Raw genomic sequence first — 20,566 nt, 5'->3', positions numbered from 1 at the left:
AGATGGATACCCACGTACTGCCTTCAATGAAGAGAGTTTTACCAAGGACCCTTAGACAGATAGGGGGGACAGACAAGAGGTATGCAACCTGCTGAATATTGTCACCGAATCGCTCACTGACAAATACTTGGGGCTCCCCTCCCTGGTAGGAGTGGATTTTATCCGGTTCCTATTTTATTTATTATCCCTGATCCGGAAGTCACCTTTTCTTTTCCTTGGGCAGTACCTCCTAACAAGATTGATCTGTTTGGATCTTGGTCCATGACGGCCTTTTTATTGATTTTGACGATTGGATCTCTCTATGAATGGAAAAGGGGTGCTTCAGATCGGGAGTAACCACTTTTGAAAGGGCAAAGGGGGGAAGGACATAGGAAAGAGGGATGCCTACAAAAAATCAATTGATTCGTCATGGTAGAGAAGAAAAACGGCGCACGGACCGTACTCGAGCTTCGGATCAATGTCCCCAGAAGCAAGGAGTATGCCTGCGTGTTTCGACGAGAACACCGAAAAAACCTAATTCGGCTCTACGTAAGATAGCAAAAGTACGGTTGAGCAATCGACATGATATATTTGCTCACATTCCAGGCGAAGGTCATAATTCGCAAGAACATTCTATAGTCTTATTCAGAGGAGGTAGAGTGAAAGATTCGCCAGGTGTGAAATCCCATCGTATTCGAGGAGTCAAGGATTTGCTGGGAATTCCGGATCGTAGAAAGGGAAGATCTAAATATGGTGCAGAAAGACCTAAATCGAAATGAATGGAAGATGCCTCTGGAACTTTTTGGTTCTTTTTTGGGGGCGATATGGAAGCTGCTAGATCCCTTTCCCGTGGATTCCCTCTCCTTGTGGGCTGGACTCCTTTTTACATGGACAGACAGGAAAGTGGAATCTGAGGAATTAGCTGGAACAGACTCACCTTAGCTTTGAACGACTATATCTGCCGCCCGAAATGGCAGAGAGTGACACGCCGTCGTGAGCCCCCTCGCCTATCGCCATGGAGGACACTGAAGTGTCGTCCAGAAGGACCTCTCCTGGCCAAGAGGGGGCGAACGAAGCCGTCGAGAGAGCGCTCGAGGTTAATACCTTGGTCACTGAAGACCTAGGGGAGGCGACCCCTATGATAACCGACGATGGGGAGCCCCAACAATCTGGGCCCCGGCCGAACACCATTCCGGAGACCAGCATGGCTCCGGGATCAGATAAGCAGCCCCCTTCGAAAAAGGGGGAAGGAGCACCAGCTCCATCGGCAGCCTCCACTAATCCGGAGGCGCCCAACGCTCTGGAGGAAGCAATGCAGAGTGCTTCCGTCGTGGCGGAGCACCGCACCCCGATGGGTGTGGTGATGGAGAAGGTTCAGTCTGCTAAAAGCGGACTGAACAAAGCCTTCTGCAGTCTACTAATAGGCTTTGAGGTATGCGACGTAATGTTCTAAACACTTTTCACATAGAAGAATAAAACTGTGTACAGACAGTAGCCCCTGAGGCTCTGTCTGGTATAGAAGAAACCAAACAGAGGATCCACATAGTGTTCGGGAGAGTAACATACTGTGCTGCTATTGTAACAGGCATCCATGTTGGCAGCAACCGCCCAGGCCACGGAAGTTTCCGAACTCAATCGGAAGCTTCATGTGGCAGATGAGGAACTCGACCGCATCAACAAGCGGTTTGATGAAACGCAAGGTATGCATAGAATGTTAAGAAGGAATTTATTTTTATATCAGAAGTGATATGTTCATTTAGAGGTTAACTCATAGAATGCTTTGATTATGATCATAGTTGGCGCAGCCGAGGTCGAGACCCTCAAAGGCGCCCTCGCCCAGGCCAAGAAGGAAGCAGAGGCAAATAAGGCAGCCGCTGATAAAGCGACTGCTGAACTAGAGGCCGAACAAACTGCCCACCGCCAACATGAAGCTCGGGTGGCCAAAGTCGAGTAGGAGCTGAAGGATGCCATCAGCAAATGCGAGACATTGGAGCAGAAGACTTCGGCCCAGTCCTCCGAGCTTGCCAAGGCTCTCCAGGACGCTAAAGAGGCGCGGAGCGAGTCCCGGAGTGCTCGCGAAGAGGTCCATCAGGTGAGGCAGATAGCGGCTGGTAAGGCCTTTCTTTTGTAGAGTATCTTTGGAGGTCAATGGTACGCTTTGCTCACACGAGTGTGGAGTTCTCCACGCGCGTTTACGGATCTTCTGAAGAGTGCCGCCGATGCCGAGCAGTTTTTCCGATCCTAGGAGGGGAGCTCGACCGATAAGCTGTTCTGGTCGCAATTTCTCGCGCTGGGACACCCGACGCCTGTGAACGACCAACTGAAGCAGCTGGTAGAGCTGCATAGGGTGGCGGGTTTGGCTATGAAGGACTTGATAGTCCAACTTTGGTCGGCCGAGCCGATCCCTAGCAGCTACTTCGGTTTGGTGGTGCGGCTTGTCAACGCGCGGCCTCGGATTGATGCTGTGTAGCGCTCGGCCTGCATGGAAGGTGCCCGGATGGCCTTCGCCCCTGTCAAAATGCGATGGGCGAAGATGAAGGCTACTGAAGTGGCAACCGCGGGCCCGCCCGAGGGCAAAGATCATCGGAAGCCAGAGAGGTACCTTAACGACATCCTAGAAGGAGACCGAGAGATAGAGGGCCAATGTTTGAAGGACATAATATTTGATTAAATGTGTTTGGGTTGTACAAACTATGTTGTGAACCCAAGCTGATATATATCTATGTTTGCGCCTTTTGTTTCAAGCGATTTTTTCTCCTGTGCGACCGTTTATTGTTATACTTCTGAAAGTTGCCAGTCGTCGGCTTCAGCCCCCATGTAGATGTGCTACCTCTTGAGCACTGCGTTGGTTTTCCCTTGAGGAGGAAAGGGCGATGTAGCAAAGTAGCGTAAGTATTTCCCTCAGTTTTTGAGAACCAAGGTATCAATCTAGTAGGAGGCTACGCGCGAGTCCCTCGCATCTACAGAAACAAATAAATCCTCGCAACCAACGCGATAAGGGGTTGTCAATCCCTACACGGTCACTTACGAGAGTGAGATCTGATAGATATGATAAGATAATATTTTTGGTATTTTTGTGATAAAGATGCAAAGTAAAATAAAAGCAACGGAAATAACTAAGTGTTGAAAGATTAATATGATGGAAAATAGACCCGGGGGCCATAGGTTTCACTAGTGGCTTCTCTCAAGAGCATAAGTATTTTACGGTGGGTGAACAAATTACTGTTGAGCAATTGACAGAACTGAGCATAGTTATGAGAATATCTAGGTATGATCATGTATATAGGCATCACGTCCGAGACAAGTAGACCGACTCCTGCCTGCATCTACTACTATTACTCCACACATCGACCGCTATCCAGCATGCATCTAGAGTATTAAGTTCATAAGAACAGAGTAACGCCTTAAGCAAGATGACATGATGTAGAGGGATAAATTCATGCAATATGATAAAAAAAACCCCATCTTGTTATCCTCGATGGCAACAATACAATACGTGCCTTGCTGCCCCTACTGTCACTGGGAAAGGACACCGCAAGATTGAACCCAAAGCTAAGCACTTCTCCCATTGCAAGAAAGATCAATCTAGTAGGCCAAACCAAACTGATAATTCGAAGAGACTTGCAAAGATAACCAATCATACATAAAAGAATTCAGAAGATTCAAATATTGTTCATAGATAAACTTGATCATAAACCCACAATTCATCGGTCTCAACAAACACACCGCAAAAGAAGATTACATCGAATAGATCTCCATGAGAGAGGGGGAGAACATTGTATTGAGATCCAAAAAGAGAGAAGAAGCCATCTAGCTAATAACTATGGACCCGAAGGTCTGAGGTAAACTACTCACACTTCATCGGAGAGGCTATGGTGTTGATGTAGAAGCCCTCCGTGATCGATGCCCCTCCGGCGGAGCTCTAGAACAGGCCCCAAGATGGGATCTCGTGGGTACAGAAGGTTGCGGAGGTGGAATTAGGTTTTTGGCTCCGTATCTGATCGTTTGGGGGTACGTAGGTATATATAGGAGGAAGGAGTACGTCGGTGGAGCAACGTGGGGCCCATGAGGGTGGAGGGCGCGCCTGGGGGGGTAGGCACGCCCCCTACCTCGTGGCTTCCTGGAAGCTTCCTTGACTTAGGGTCCAAGTCTCCTGGATCATGTTCGTTCCAAAAATCACGTTCCCGAAGGTTTCATTCCATTTGGACTCCGTTTGATATTCTTTTTCTTCGAAACTCTGAAATAGGCAAAAAAAACAGCAATTCTGGGCTGGGCCTCCCGTTAATAGGTTAGTCCCAAAAATAATATAAAAGTGAATAATAAAGCCCAATAATGTCCAAAACAGAAGATAATATAGCATGGAGCAATCAAAAATTATAGATACGTTGGAGACGTATCAAGATGCTACAGGGGTGTTCGACATGACACGTGACCACACTTCATCGGAGAGGCTATGGTGTTGATGTAGAAGCCCTCCGTGATCGATGCCCCCTCCAGCGGAGCTCCGGAACAGGCCCCAAGATGGGATCTCGTGGGTACAGAAGGTTGCAGCGGTGGAATTAGGTTTTTGGCTCCGTATCTGATCGTTTGGGGGTATGTAGGTATATATAGGAGGAAGGAGTACGTCGGTGGAGCAACATGGGGCCCACGAGGGTGGAGGGCGCGCCTGGGGGGGGGGGGTAGGCGCGCCCCCCTACCTCGTGGCTTCCTGGAAGCTTCCTTGACTTAGGGTCCAAAGTCTCCTGGATCATGTTCGTTCCAAAAATCACGTTCCCGAAGGTTTCATTCCGTTTGGACTCCGTTTGATATTCTTTTTCTGCGAAACTCTGAAATAGGCAAAAAACAGCAATTCTGGGCTGGGCCTCCGGTTAATAGGTTAGTCCCCAAAATAATATAGAAGTGAATAATAAAGCCTAATAATGTCCAAAATAGAAGATAATATAGCATGGAGCAATCAAAAATTATAGATACGTTGGAGACGTATCAAGCATCCCCAAGCTTAATTCCTGCTCGTCCTCGAGTAGGTAAATGATAAAAACAGAATTTTTGATGCGGAATGCTACTTGGCATAATTTCAATGTAATTCTTGTTATTGTGGGATGAATGTTCAGATTTGATATTATTCAAGATAAAATTTTAATGTTGACATAAAAACAATAGTATTTCAAGCATACTAACTAAGCAATTATGTCTTATCAAAATAACATAGCCAAAGCAAGTTATCCCTACAAAATCATATAGTCTGGCTATGCTCCATATTCCCCACACAAAATATTCATATCATGTACGACCCCGGTTTTAGCCAAGCAATTGGTTCATACTTTTAACGCGCTTGAGCCTTTTCAACTCTTACGCAATATATGAGCGCAAGCCATGGATATAGCACTATGGTGGAATAAGGTATAATGGTAGGGGTTATGTGGGAAGACAAAAAAGGAGAAAGTCTCACATCAACGAGGCTAATCAACGGGCTATGGAGATGCCCATCAATTGATGTTAATGCGAGGAGTAGGGATTGCCATGCAACGGATGCACTAGAGCTATAACTGTATGAAAGCTCAAAAAGAAACTAAGTGGGTGTGCATCCAACTTGCTTGCTCACGAAGACCTCGGGCATTTGAGGAAGCCCATCATTGGAATATACAAGCCAAGTTCTATAATGAAATTTCCCACTAGTATATGAAAGTGACAAAATGAGAGACTCTCTATTATGAAGATCACGGTGCTACTTTGGAGCACAAGTGTGGTAAAAGGATAGTAACATTGTCCCTTCTCTCTTTTTCTCTCATTTTTGTTATTTGGGCCTTTTCTCTTTTTTTATGGCCTCTTTTTTTTAGTCCGGAGTCTCATCCCGACTTGTGGGGGAATCATAGTCTCCATCATCCTTTCCTCACTTGGGACAATGCTCTAATAATGATGATCATCACACTTTTATTTACTTACAACTCATGAATTACAACTCAATACTTAGAACAAAATATGACTCTATATGAATGCCTCCGGCGGTGTACCGGGATATGCAATGAATCAAGAGCGACATGTATGAAAGAATTATGAACGGTGGCTTTGCCACAAATACAATGTCAACTACATGATCATGCAAAGCAATATGACAATGATGGAGCATGTCATGATAAATGAAACGGTGGAAAGTTGCATGGCAATATATCTCGGAATGGCTATGGAAATGCCATGATAGGTAGGTATGGTGGCTGTTTTGAGGAAGATATAAGGAGGTTTATGCGTGATAGAGCGTATCATATCATGGGGTTTGGATGCACCGGTGAAGTTTGCACCAACTCTCAAGGTGAGAAAGGGCAATGCGCGGTACCGAAGAGGCTAGAAAATTGCGGAAAGGTAAGTGTGCGTATAATCCATGGACTCACATTAGTCATAAAGAACTCATATACTTATTGCAAAAATTTATTAGCCCTCAAAGCAAAGTACTACTACGCATGCTCCTAGGGGAAGGGTTGGTAGGAGTTAACCATCGCGCGATCCCGACCGCCACACAAAGGAAGACAATCAACAAATACTTCATGCTCCGACTTCGTTACATAACGGTTCACCATACGTGCATGCTACGGGAATCACAAACTCCAACACATGTATTTTTCAATTCCACAATTACTCAACTAGCACAACTATGATATTACTACCTTTATATCTCAAAACAATTATCAAGCATCAAATTTCTCATGATACTAATTAAAGCAAATGCCATGCTATTTTAAGACTCTCAAAATAATATAAGTGAAGCATGAGAGATCAATAGTTTCTATAAAACAAATCCACCACCGTGCTCTAAAAGATATAAGTGAAGCACTAGAAGCAAAAACTATATAGCTCAAAAAATATAAGTGAAGCACATAGAGTATTCTAATAAATTCCGAATCAAGTGTGACTCTCTCAAAAGGTGTGTACAGCAAGTATGATTGTGGTAAAATAACAAATAAAGACTCAAATAATACAAGACGCTCCAAGCAAAACACATATCATGTGGTGAATAAAAATATAGCTCCAAGTAAAGTTACAGATGGAAGTAGACGAAAGAGGGGATGCCTTCCGGGGCATCCCCAAGCTTTGGCTTTTAGGTGTCCTTAGATTATTTGGGGGGTGCCATGGGAATCCCCAAGCTTAGGCTCTTGCCACTCCTTGTTCCATAATCCATCAAATCTTTCACCCAAAACTTGAAAACTTCACAACACAAAACTTAACAGAAAATATCGTGAGCTCCGTTAGCGAAAGAAAACAAAAGACCACTTCAAGATACTGTAATGAACTCATTATTTATTTATATTGGTGTTAAACCTACTGTATTCCAACTTCTCTATGGTTTATAAACTATTTTACTAGCCATAGATTCATCAAAACAAGCAAACAACACACGAAAAACAGAATCTGTCAAAAACAGAACAATCTGTAGTAATCTGTTACTAACGCAAACTTCTGGAACTCCAAAAAATCAGCCAAAATAGGACGACCTAGACAATTTTTTTATTGATCAGCAGCAATTTGAATCAGTATTTTATCATGTTCTGGTGATTTGTAACAATTATTTTCGTGAACAGAAAGTTTCTGGAAATTTTTGCAAGATCAAATAACTATCATCCAAGAAGATCCTATAGGTTTAACTTGGCACAAACACTAATTAAAACATAAAAACACATATAACCAGAGGCTAGAACAAAGATTTATTCCTAAACAGAAGGAAAAAGCAAAAAACTAAAAAAAATTGGGTTGCCTCCCAACAAGCGCTATCGTTTAACGCCCCTAGCTAGGCATAATTTCAATGATGCTCACATGAAAGACAAGAATTGAAGCACAAAGAGAGCATCATATAGCACGTGACAAACACATCTAAGTCTAACATACTTCCTATGCATAGGCATCTTATAAGCAAACAAATTATCATAGCAAGCAAAAATTAGCATATGCAAGGAAGCGGAAAGAAACAATAGCAATCTCAACATAACGAGAGGTAATTTATTATCATGAAAATTTCTACAACTATATTTTCCTCTCTCATAATAATTACATGTGGGATCATAAGCAAATTCAATAAAATAGCTATCACATAAAATATTTTCAATACGATCCACATGCATGCAAAGTTGACACTCTTCCAAAATAGTGGGATTATCATTAACTAAAGTTATGACCTCTCCAAACCCACTTTTATCAAAAATACCATAAGATTGAACATTCTCCAAATATGTGGGATCTAAAGTTGACACTCTTCCAAACCCACTTTCAATATTATTGCAAACATTATTATCAATCTCATATTTATCATGGGGCTTAAATAAATTTTCAAGATCATAAGAAGAATCACCCCAATCATGATCTTTACAACAAGTAGTAGACATAGCAAAACTAGCATCCCCAAGCTTAGGGTTTTGCATATTATTAGCATAATTGACATCAAGAGAATTTATAGTAAAATCATTGCAATCATGCTTTTCATCGAAGGAACTATCAAGTATGGGTGCAATAGCAACGATCACATGTTTAACATAAGGAACTATAGCAAATTCATCTTCATAAATATTGGCATCATGGCCACAAGAATAGCAAGCATCATGTTCATCAAGGGATATTTCAACCAAATCATCAGAATCATAATTATCTATAGATTCATGCATATCATTATTTTCTTCCAAAGCAACGGCCATTCTTTCAATAAATTCTTGGACATAGACATTTTGAGCAAAGTTTTCATTGCAATATTTAAGTATGACGGAATTTTCAGATTTGTTGAGAGTAAAATCATACTTTTGAATCAAAGAAGCAACTTCATGAGCACCCTTAAAAACGACAAATTCTTCAATTTGTTCGATATCATAGTAACTATAAACACCCTTTGCATAAGAAGATAAGATTTCATTATCATTGAACTCACATAGGTAGGGAAGGTGTTTTTTAGGGTTCTTAGAGCAACAAGTAAAATCACAAATTTCACAAAGATTCCAAGCATAGCATAGCAAACTATTTATATGATACCATAAGAGCTTCCCTTTTTCAGACAAACGATGACGCACAAAATGAGCTTGCTCATCTAAAGATTTCCCATCAACTAGGCTAGTTGGGGTTTCAGCACGAGCGCATAAGGATCGAAGATGATCCAAGTAGAACACTTTAAGTGGATCCATATCAATAGATTTTCAACAAGCGAAGATGCAAGCATATAGAAGGCACATATGGCAACACGAGCAAACAAGAAGCACGCGAAAAAAGAGGCGAACGGAAAAGAGAGGGCGAATAAAATGGCAAGGGTGAATTGGGGGAGAGGAAAACGAGAGGCAAATGGCAAATAATGTAATGCGGGAGATAAGGATTTGTGATGGGTACTTGGTATGTTGACTTTTGCGTAGACTCCCCGGCAACGGCGCCAGAATTGGCTCATTGTCGGGAGTCAAATCTTGACTTGACTTCGCATAAGCCTCCCCGGCAACGGCGCCAGAAATCCTTCTTGCTACCTCTTGAGCACTGCGTTGGTTTTCCCTTGAAGAGGAAAGGGTGATGCAGCAAAGTAGCGTAAGTATTTCCCTCAGTTTTTGAGAACCAAGGTATCAATCCAGTAGGAGGCTAGGCGCGAGTCCCTCGCACCTACAGAAACAAATAAATCCTCGCAACCAACGCGATAAGGGGTTGTCAATCCCTACACGGTCACTTACGAGAGTGAGATCTGATAGATATGATAAGATAATATTTTTGGTATTTTTGTGATAAAGATGCAAAGTAAAATAAAAGCAACGGAAATAACTAAGTGTTGAAAGATTAATATGATGGAAATAGACTCGGGGGCCATAGGTTTCACTAGTGGCTTCTCTCAAGAGCATAAGTATTTTACGGTGGGTGAACAAATTACTGTTGAGCAATTGACAGAACTGAGCATAGTTATGAGAATATCTAGGTATGATCATGTATATAGGCATGACGTCCGAGACAAGTAGATCGACTCCTGCCTGCATGTACTACTATTACTCCACACATCGACCGCTATCCAGCATGCATCTAGAGTATTAAGTTCATAAGAACAGAGTAACGCCTTAAGCAAGATGACATGATGTAGAGGGATAAATTCATGCAATATGATAAAAAAAAACCCCATCTTGTTATCCTCGATGGCAACAATACAATACGTGCCTTGCTGCCCCTACTGTCACTGGGAAAGGACACCGCAAGATTGAACCCAAAGCTAAGCACTTCTCCCATTGCAAGAAAGATCAATCTAGTAGGCCAAACCAAACTGATAATTCGAAGAGACTTGCAAAGATAACCAATCATACATAAAAGAATTCAGAAGATTCAAATATTGTTCATAGATAAACTTGATCATAAACCCACAATTCATCGGTCTCAACAAACACACCGCAAAAGAAGATTACATCGAATAGATCTCCATGAGAGAGGGGGAGAACATTGTATTGAGATCCAAAAAGAGAGAAGAAGCCATCTAGCTAATAACTATGGACCCGAAGGTCTGAGGTAAACTACTCACACTTCATCGGAGAGGCTATGGTGTTGATGTAGAAGCCCTCCGTGATCGATGCCCCCTCCGGCGGAGCTCTAGAACAGGCCCCAAGATGGGATCTCGTGGGTACAGAAGGTTGCGGAGGTGGAATTAGGTTTTTGGCTCCGTATCTGATCGTTTGGGGGTACGTAGGTATATATAGGAGGAAGGAGTACGTCGGTGGAGCAACGTGGGGCCCATGAGGGTGGAGGGCGCGCCTGGGGGGGTAGGCACGCCCCCTACCTCGTGGCTTCCTGGAAGCTTCCTTGACTTAGGGTCCAAGTCTCCTGGATCATGTTCGTTCCAAAAATCACGTTCCCGAAGGTTTCATTCCATTTGGACTCCGTTTGATATTCTTTTTCTTCGAAACTCTGAAATAGGCAAAAAAAACAGCAATTCTGGGCTGGGCCTCCCGTTAATAGGTTAGTCCCAAAAATAATATAAAAGTGAATAATAAAGCCCAATAATGTCCAAAACAGAAGATAATATAGCATGGAGCAATCAAAAATTATAGATACGTTGGAGACGTATCAAGATGCTACAGGGGTGTTCGACATGACACGTGACCACACTTCATCGGAGAGGCTATGGTGTTGATGTAGAAGCCCTCCGTGATCGATGCCCCCTCCAGCGGAGCTCCGGAACAGGCCCCAAGATGGGATCTCGTGGGTACAGAAGGTTGCAGCGGTGGAATTAGGTTTTTGGCTCCGTATCTGATCGTTTGGGGGTATGTAGGTATATATAGGAGGAAGGAGTACGTCGGTGGAGCAACATGGGGCCCACGAGGGTGGAGGGCGCGCCTGGGGGGGGGGGGGTAGGCGCGCCCCCCTACCTCGTGGCTTCCTGGAAGCTTCCTTGACTTAGGGTCCAAAGTCTCCTGGATCATGTTCGTTCCAAAAATCACGTTCCCGAAGGTTTCATTCCGTTTGGACTCCGTTTGATATTCTTTTTCTGCGAAACTCTGAAATAGGCAAAAAACAGCAATTCTGGGCTGGGCCTCCGGTTAATAGGTTAGTCCCCAAAATAATATAGAAGTGAATAATAAAGCCTAATAATGTCCAAAATAGAAGATAATATAGCATGGAGCAATCAAAAATTATAGATACGTTGGAGACGTATCAAGCATCCCCAAGCTTAATTCCTGCTCGTCCTCGAGTAGGTAAATGATAAAAACAGAATTTTTGATGCGGAATGCTACTTGGCATAATTTCAATGTAATTCTTGTTATTGTGGGATGAATGTTCAGATTTGATATGATTCTCGCCTATCATGGCAATCAGTTTTCGGCTTTCTCTACTGAGCTACTTGACCGGACGAACCGGAAATACAATCGCAGTAGTTCTCCCTTTACTACCTTAGCCGAATGAGCGGAACGTAAGGTGGTAAGCACAGGAGCCGGGCAACCCAACTATAGACCAAAGACATGATTCGGAGCCGATGCATATAACGCAATATCCGGGACGCCGAAGAGTTCCCTATAGGTGTTCGGACTTGAAATGTGCAGGGCCGAATACAGCCCCGGTCTGAAGGCCGGACTAAAGCACGTGTGGCAGTCTGAAGTAGGGAGGGAATACAGATGATAATATAAAATAAAGTGATTGCCAAACAAAGTGGCGATCGACTACTTCCTTTATACCCTGATTAATACGTCGAGCCGTGTTGTTACAGATAATGCCATGAATGTCGAGGCCATTTTACATGCCAAAAGTTTAAACAAGGGAAAGGTTACACAGGGTCTAAAAGTAGTGGTTTGAAGATCCCAATGATGCCCTGCTGCACGTCCTCGTCGTTTCTCCTTGGTGAGACATCCTTGTTGAAAGAACATGAGGTGCCCCCATGTTTGGTTTTGGTAATTAATGACAATCTCTATGGACTAATGGTTGCCTTGAGTTATATTTGAAGGGTTTTTCCATAGGCTTTTCTTGGAGTCCATTTGTTGGTTTCAAGGAGAGTTCATGCTGACCAAGGTGCTATTAAGGAATTATCCAAAGTTTGGTCTTGTGAGGGTTGAACTTATTGCAAGCATGTCTTGAAGAAAAAGAGTGTGTGATCATTCATGTTTACCTTCAAGACATCATCCAAATGAAGGGAGTTGGAAAGATTCAAGGTTGATCAAGACTAAGTCAAAGAGTGAATCAAGTTGATCAACACACAGAGCATAGAAGATGTACTGAGAGGGATCAAGCGATCCCATGGTATGGTAAGCATTGTCAATTATGCTTTGTGTACTAACCCATGGTCTTCGTGAGAGTTCTTTGTGGAGTTAGGTTGTGGTGTGCAAGATCAAGTAGGATCATCTCAAAGAGATCATATGCTTGAAGCTTGCCATCCATTGTGGTGGCAATGGACTTGTGAAGATGTGCCAAAGAGTGGCTCACCCACAGTGGAGTATGGGGGAGCAATCTACTAGTCTTCACCGAGCCAACGCAATCAAGAAAGGTGGTCCAGCTTGAGGGAGTCAAGATCGTCATGATCTAGCTCAAGTGGACTATGTGCAAGGAAAAGGTTTGCCCTTGATAGGTTTTCTATTTTACCGGTCTCATGGTAGTTGTGGGAGACCGGGTTATAGGATAGATTGCCGTACTATCAAGGGGGGGCTCTCGATGAGTAGCTTGATCGTATCGTTCGTAGAGAGCTCAAACCATTGCATCCTTGCATCATCTTTATTGGTTCTTGTTTGGTTTTTCTCCTTGTGAGATTTGGAGCTTATGGTCATTTTCTTGACAAGCTCGAGTTCATCAAAAAATGGAGTTCACATGCATCTTCTATGATGTTTTTGATGTTGGAGGTTATGCCGGTTCTTCTCTGATGGAGTGTTCACTCCTCTATATCTTAGGCATACCTCGCTGTTTTGATGCTACTCGTCTTCCTCTATCCAACAAGTTTGAGTTTGCTCAATTCGGAGCTCATATGAAGAAGTTATGGCAGTTCTGTTTTTCTCCCTGCGGTAGTACCGTGGTGGCAGCGGTAGTACCGGTTGCAGCGTCAAGCGGTAGTACCGCTCTACTACCGCCTCGATTTTGGGTCTACTCTTTTCGTGTCGGGTTCAGCAGTAGTCGTGCGGCAGTAAGGCACGACAATTCCTCCTATAAGCGGTAGTACCGCTCCGGTCGGGCGGTAGTACCGCTACTGCACTACTGCCACCGTACTCTGCTCTGTCCTGCCTCCTTTGGCCCCGTGTTCTGCTCCTCCAGCGGTAGTACCGCTTAAGCGGTACTACCGCCCCAAGGTACATGTTTTATTGCTCCTTTTTCCTGCTTCTACCACCCGAGCGGTAGTACCGCTTGTGGAGCGGTAGTACCGCTCGTGTGCGGGCTGAGCACATAACGGTTGGATTTTCCCCCTCCTATAAAATGGGGTCTTCTTCCCCAATGAACCTCATCTCTTGAGCTCGTGTTCTTCCCCCATTGTTGACCTTCTTCGAGCTTGCTAACTCTCAATCCCTCCATGGATTCTTGCTAGTTTTTGGGGGAAAAGAGAGAGGAGATCTAGATCCACATTTCCACCAATTCTCCTCTATGTGAGGGGAACCCTTCGGATCTAGATCTTGGAGTTCTTTGTGTTCTCTTCTTCGTTCTTCCTCTCATTTTACTCCCTAGCATTAGTTGCTTCGGTGGGATTTGGGAGAGAAGGACTTGGGCACTCCATGCGCCCTTGCCATTGCATTTGGTGCATCGGTTTGAGTTCTCCACAGTGATACATGGAAGTTACAAGTTGAGAAGCTTATTACTCTTGGGTGCTTGGTACCCTTGAGCTTGTTCCTCTTGGGTGCTTGGGCGCCCTAGATGGTTGGTGGTGTTCGAAGCTCAATCATTGTGGTGCAAAGCTTCGGGCAAGCGTCGGGGTCTCCAATTAGGTTGTGGGGGGTCGCCCCGAGCAATTTGACGGGTACTGGTGACCGCCCCCAAGGGTTGCCAAAGTGTACGGGTTCGGTGACCGCCCCCCAAGGGTTGCCATTTGTACGGGTTCGGTGACCGCCCTCAAGGGTCCCTTAGTGGAATCACGGCATCTTGCATTGTGCGAGGGCGTGAGGAGATTACGGTGGCGCTAGTGGCTTCTTGGGGAGCATTGTGCCTCCACACCTCTCCAAACGGAGATTAGCATCCGCAAGGGTGTGAACTTCGGGATACATCGTCGTCTCCGCGTGCTTCGGTTATCTCTTACCCGAGCCCTTTACTCATGCACTTTACTTTGTGATAGCCATATTATTTCTTGTCATATATCTTGCTATCACTTAGTTGTTTATCTTGCTTAGCATAAAGTGTTGGTGCACATAGGTGAGCCTAGTTATTGTAGGTTTTGTGCTTGTCAAATTAACCGCTAGGTTTATTCCGCATTTGTTCAAGCCTAAGCCGTAATTATTTTAAAGCGCCTATTCATCCCCCCTCTAGGCGACATCCACGATCTTTCACTTGTTGAGGAGGAGTACGATGGTCGTCAGCTAGAAAGAGGGACCTGGAAAGGAGCCCCCGTACGACTGTAGATGAGGTAGGTTTCTTAACGAACCTACAATGGAAAAAATATTTGAGGTCCGAATAGGGTCAAGCCGTACTATGGACCTTTTCCCCAGTGTGCCTCCGGTGCTTCCCAAGGTATTTTAAGTGCGTAGTTATGTACGCGCGGTACGTATGCCGCAACCTTATGGGGCAATCGGCGGAGGCTAAACTGCTATTCAAGCTCCGATTCCACCGAGCTACCGCATTGTAATGCGGGTCGGACTCGTTTAGCGGTGTCATGGGTCTTGATGACCGATGAGTTGTTCGGCTTGATGAGGCCGCCTTGTACTTCGGCTGCTAGGGCCGCGGTATGCTCCTCAGTACAGAGGGAGCGCTCTATATTCCCATTTACTATGATTACGCCACGAGGTCTAGGAATTTTGAGCTTTAGATAAGCATAGTGCGGGACTGCATTAAAGTGGGCGAAAGCAGTTCGCTCGAGCAGTGCATGATAACCACTGCGAAAAGGGACGATGTAGAAGATCAATTCCGCGCTTCGCAAGTTGTCTGGAGAGCCGAATACTACTTCCAGTGTTAAGGAGCCCGTGCAGTGGGCCTCCACGCCGGGTATCACTCCTTTAAAGGTAGTGTTGCTAGGCTTGATTGTTGACGGGTGGATACCCATCTTACGAACAGTGTCCTTGTAGATCAAGCTGAGGCTGTGATACGTCTCCAACGTATCTATAATTTTTTATTGTTCCATGCTGTTATATTATCAATCTTGGATGTTTTATAATCATTTTATATCATTTTTTGGTACTAACCTATTGGCATAGTGCCAAGTGCCAGTTGTTGTTTTCTGCATGTTTTTTACATCGCAGGAAATCAATACCAAACGGAGTCCAAATGCAATGAAACTTCACGAAGATATTTTAGGGACCAGAAGACACCCAATGGGCCAAGGCAGCGCCCGGGGGTGCTCCGAGGGGAGCACAACCCACCAGGGCGCGCCCTGGTGGGTTGTGCCCACCTCGGGTGCCTCCCGGACCGCCTCTTTGCTCTATAAATACCCCAATATTCCAGAAACCCTAGGGGAGTCGACGAAAATCAATTCCAGCCGCCGCAGTCCATAACCACCAGATCCAATCTAGACACCATCACGGAGGGGTTCACCACTTCCATTGGTGCCTCTCCGATGATGCGTGAGTAGTTCTTTGTAGACCTTCGGGTCCGTAGTTAGTAGCTAGATGGCTTCCTCTCTCTCTTTTGACTATCAATACAATGGTCTCTTGGAGATCCATATGATGTAACTCTTTTTACGGTGTGTTTGTTGGGATCGGATGAACTTTGAGTTTATGATCAGATCTATCTTTTTATATCCATGAAAGTTATTTGAGTTTCTTTGGTCTCTTATATGCCTGATTGCTTATAGCCTCGTATTTCTTCTCCGATATTTGAGTTTTCTTTGGCCAACTTGATCTATTTATCTTGCAATGGGAAGAGGTGCTTTGTAGTGGGTTCGATCTTACGGTGCTTGATCCCAGCGACAGAAGGGGAACCGACACGTATGTATCGTTGCTACTAAGGATAAAACGATGGGGTCTATTTCTACGTAAATATATCTTGTCTACATCATGTCATCGTTCTTATTGCATTACTCCGTTTCTCCATGAACTTAATACACTAGATGCATGTTGGATAGCGGTCGATGTGTGGAGTAATAGTAGTAGATGCAGGCAGGAGTCGGTCTACTAATCTTGGACGTGATGCCTATATAATGATCATTGCCTGGATATCGTCATGATTTTATGAAGTTCTATCAATTGCCCAACAGTAATTTGTTTACCCACCGTTTGCTATTTTTCTCGAGAGAAGCCACTAGTGAAACCTACGGCCCCCGGGTCTCTTTCTCATGTTTTTGCCTTTGAGATCTACTTTTCCTTTGCTTTTATTTTCAGATCTATTAAAACAAAAATACAAAAATACCTTTCTGCAATGTATTCTTATTTATTTTGTTTGGTGTTCGATCTATCAATCTACTATAATTTCCTCACGTCCGTTTGCCTATCTTGAGGCGTCGCTACCTGAAAGGGATTGACAGCCCCTTTTACACGTCGGGTTGCGAGTATTTGTTATTTGTATGTAGGGGCTATTTACGTTGTTTTGCTTGGTTCTCCTACTGGTTCGATAACCTTGGTTTCATCACTGAGGGAAATACCTACCACTGCTGTGCTGCATCATCCCTTCCTCTTTGGGGAAATACCGACGTAGCTTCAAGCCACATCAAAAGGAATTTCTGGCGCCGTTGCCGGGGAGGATCTTCAACATATACTAGGTTCCTAATCACAAATCTCATCTCCTCGCAATTTACATTATTTGCCATTTTCCTCTCGTTTTCCTCTCCCCCACTTCACAAAAATTTGCCGTTTTATTCGCCCTCTTTTTCGTTCGCCTTTTTCTTGCCAGACCTCTTTAGAGTGCAATCTTGTTGCATAGTCACAATGACTCAAGAGAACACCAAGTTGTGTGATTTCTCAAATACCAACAACAACGATTTTATTGGCACTCCGATTGCTCCTCCCGCCACTAGTGCGGAGTCTTGTGATATTAATACTGGTTTGCTGAATCTTGTTATGAAAGATCAATTTTCTGGTACTCCTAATGAGGATGCTGATACGTCTTCGTCGTATCTACTTTTCCAAACACTTTTGCCCTTGTTTTGGACTCTAACTTGCATGATTTGAATGGAACTAACCCGGACTGACACTATTTTCAGCAGACTTTCCATGGTGTTATTTATGTGCAGAAACAAAAGTTCTCGGAATGACCTGAAACTCCATGGAACATATTTTTGGAAAATATTAAAAATACTGGAAGAAGAATCCACGTCAGGGGGGCCACACCCTGTCCACGAGGGTGGGGGGCGCGCCCCCTGCCTTGTGGGCCCCCTGACGCTCCACTGACCTCAACTCCAACTCCATATATTCGTGTTTGGGGAGAAAAAAATCAGAGAGAGGGATTCATCGCATTTTAGGATACGGAGCTGCCGCCAAGCCCTAAAACCTCTCGGGAGGGCTGATCTAGAGTCTGTTCGGGGCTCCGGAGAGGGGAATCCGTCGCCGTCGTCATCATCAACCATCCTCCATCACCAATTTCATGATGCTCACCGCCGTGCGTGAGTAATTCCATCGTAGGCTTGCTGGACGGTGATGGGTGGATGAGATTTATCATGTAATCGAGTTAGTTTTGTTAGGGTTTGATCCCTAGTATCCACTATGTTCTGAGATTGATATTGCTATGACTTTGCTATGCTTAATGCTTGTCACTAGGGCCCGAGTGCCATGATTTCAGATCTGAACCTATTTTGTTTTCATGAATATATGTGAGTTCTTGATCCTATCTTGCAAGTCTATAGTCACCTACTATGTGTTATGATCCGGCAACCCCGAAGTGACAATAATCGGGACCACTCCCGGTGATGACCGTAGTTTGAGGAGTTCATGTATTCACTATGTGTTAATGCTTTGGTCCGGTACTCTATTAAAAGGAGGCCTTAATATCCCTTAGTTTCCATTAGGACCCTGCTGCCACGGGAGGGTAGGACAAAAGATGTCATGCAAGTTCTTATACATAAGCACGTATGACTATATTCGGAATACATGCCTACATTACATTGATGAATTGGAGCTAGTTCTGTGTCACCCTATGTTATGATTGTTACATGATGAACCGCATCCGGCATAATTCTCCATCACTGATCCAATGCCTACGAGCTTTTCACATATTGTTCTCCGCTTATTTACTTTCCCGTTGCTATTGTTACAATCACTACAAAACCCAAAAATATTACTTTTGCTGTCGTTACCGTTATTTCCATATTACTTTGCTACTAAATACTTTGCTGCAGATATTAAGTTATCCAGGTGTGGTTGAATTGACAACTCAACTGCTAATACTTGAGAATATTCTTTGGCTCCCCTTGTGTCGAATCAATAAATTTGGGTTGGATACTCTATCCTCGAAAACTGTTGCGATCCCCTATACTTGTGGGTTATCAAGACTATTTTCTGGCACCATTGCCGGGGAGCATAGCTCTATTCTTTGAGTCACTTGGGATTTATATCTGCTGGTCACTATGAAGAACTTGAAAGACGAGAAAACAAAAATTTATCCCTCAACTACGAGGGGAGGTAAGGAATTGCCATCTAGCTCTGCACTTGATTCACCTTCTGTTTTGAGTAAGCTTGCGACACCTAAACCTGCTTCTGCTATTCATTCTGATATGTCGCATGTTATTGATGATGCCACTTCTGCTATGCATGATACTTATGATGAAACTACTTCTATGCTTGATACTACTGTGCCACTTGGTGAATTTCTTGATGAACAATTTGCTAGGGCTAGAGAGAATGAAATTATTGTAACTGATAATATTGAAGATAGTGGTGATGAAGACTCTCCCCCTAATAAATATGAATTACCTGTTGTGCCTTATAGGGTTATGTTCTGGATGAAGAATCTGCTAGAGCCATTTTAGCTTGCAATGATAGAAGTGATCTTAAGAAGTTATTAGCTAAATGGAAGCAGCAATCTCTTAATGCTAGAATGAAACCTGACCCTGCCTTTGCTACTTCACCTATCTGTGTTACTGATAAGGATTGTGAATTCTCTGTTGATCCTGATACAATTACTTTGGTTGAATCTGATCCTTTTTATGGCTATGAATCTGAAACTGTTGTGGCACATCTTACTAAATTAAATGATATGGCCACCCTGTTCACTAAGGATGAGAAATCCGCTACCTTTATATCCTTAAATTATTTCCGTTCTCATTAAAGGGTGATGCTAAGATATGGTTTAATTCTCTTGATCCTGGTTGTGTGCGTAGTGTTGGAAATATGCCCTAGAGGCAATAATAAATTGGTTATTATTATATTTCCTTGTTCATGATAATCGTTTATTATCCATGCTAAAATTGTATTGATAGGAAACTCAGATACATGTGTGGATACATAGACAACACCATGTCCCTAGTAAGCCTCTAGTTGACTAGCTCGTTGATCAATAGATGGTTACGGTTTCCTGACCATGGACATTGGATGTCATTGATAACGGGATCACATCATTAGGAGAATGATGTGATGGACAGGACCCAATCCTAAGCCTAGCACAAGATCGTGTAGTTCGTTTGCTCAGAGCTTTTCTAATGTCAAGTATCATTTCCTTAGACCATGAGATTGTGCAACTCTCGGATACCATAGGAATGCTTTGGGTGTACCAAACGTCACAACGTAACTGGGTGGCTATAAAGGTGCACTACAGGTATCTCCGAAAGTGTCTGTTGGGTTGGCACGAATCGAGACTCGGATTTGTCACTCCGTGTAAACGGAGAGGTATCTCTGGGCCCACTCGGTAGGACATCATCATAATGTGCACAATGTGACCAAGGAGTTGATCACGGGATGATGTGTTACGGAACGAGTAAAGAGACTTCCCGGTAACGAGATTGAACAAGGTATCGGGATACCGACGATCGAATCTCGGGCAAGTACTATACCGGTAGACAAAGGGAATTGTATACGGGATTGATTGAATCCTCGACATCGTGGTTCATCCGATGAGATCATCGAGGAGC

General features: G+C 43.8%; 1 protein-coding gene across 1 annotated transcript; it reads left to right on the top strand.

Moving 5' to 3' along the window:
* Nucleotides 1–312: 312 nt before the first annotated feature.
* Nucleotides 313–773, top strand: LOC123100134 (ribosomal protein S12, mitochondrial-like). Its single transcript, XM_044522111.1, has one exon. It carries the CDS (start codon nt 381–383, stop codon nt 756–758), a length of 378 nt encoding a protein of 125 aa, XP_044378046.1. The 5' UTR covers nt 313–380; the 3' UTR covers nt 759–773.
* Nucleotides 774–20,566: the final 19,793 nt, after the last annotated feature.

This window comes from Triticum aestivum, chromosome 4D, assembly GCF_018294505.1.
Source record: "Triticum aestivum cultivar Chinese Spring chromosome 4D, IWGSC CS RefSeq v2.1, whole genome shotgun sequence".
Classification (NCBI taxonomy): domain Eukaryota; kingdom Viridiplantae; phylum Streptophyta; class Magnoliopsida; order Poales; family Poaceae; genus Triticum; species Triticum aestivum.
Note: the sequence above shows the minus strand (reverse complement) of the source record. Positions and strands in the feature narration are given on the sequence as shown.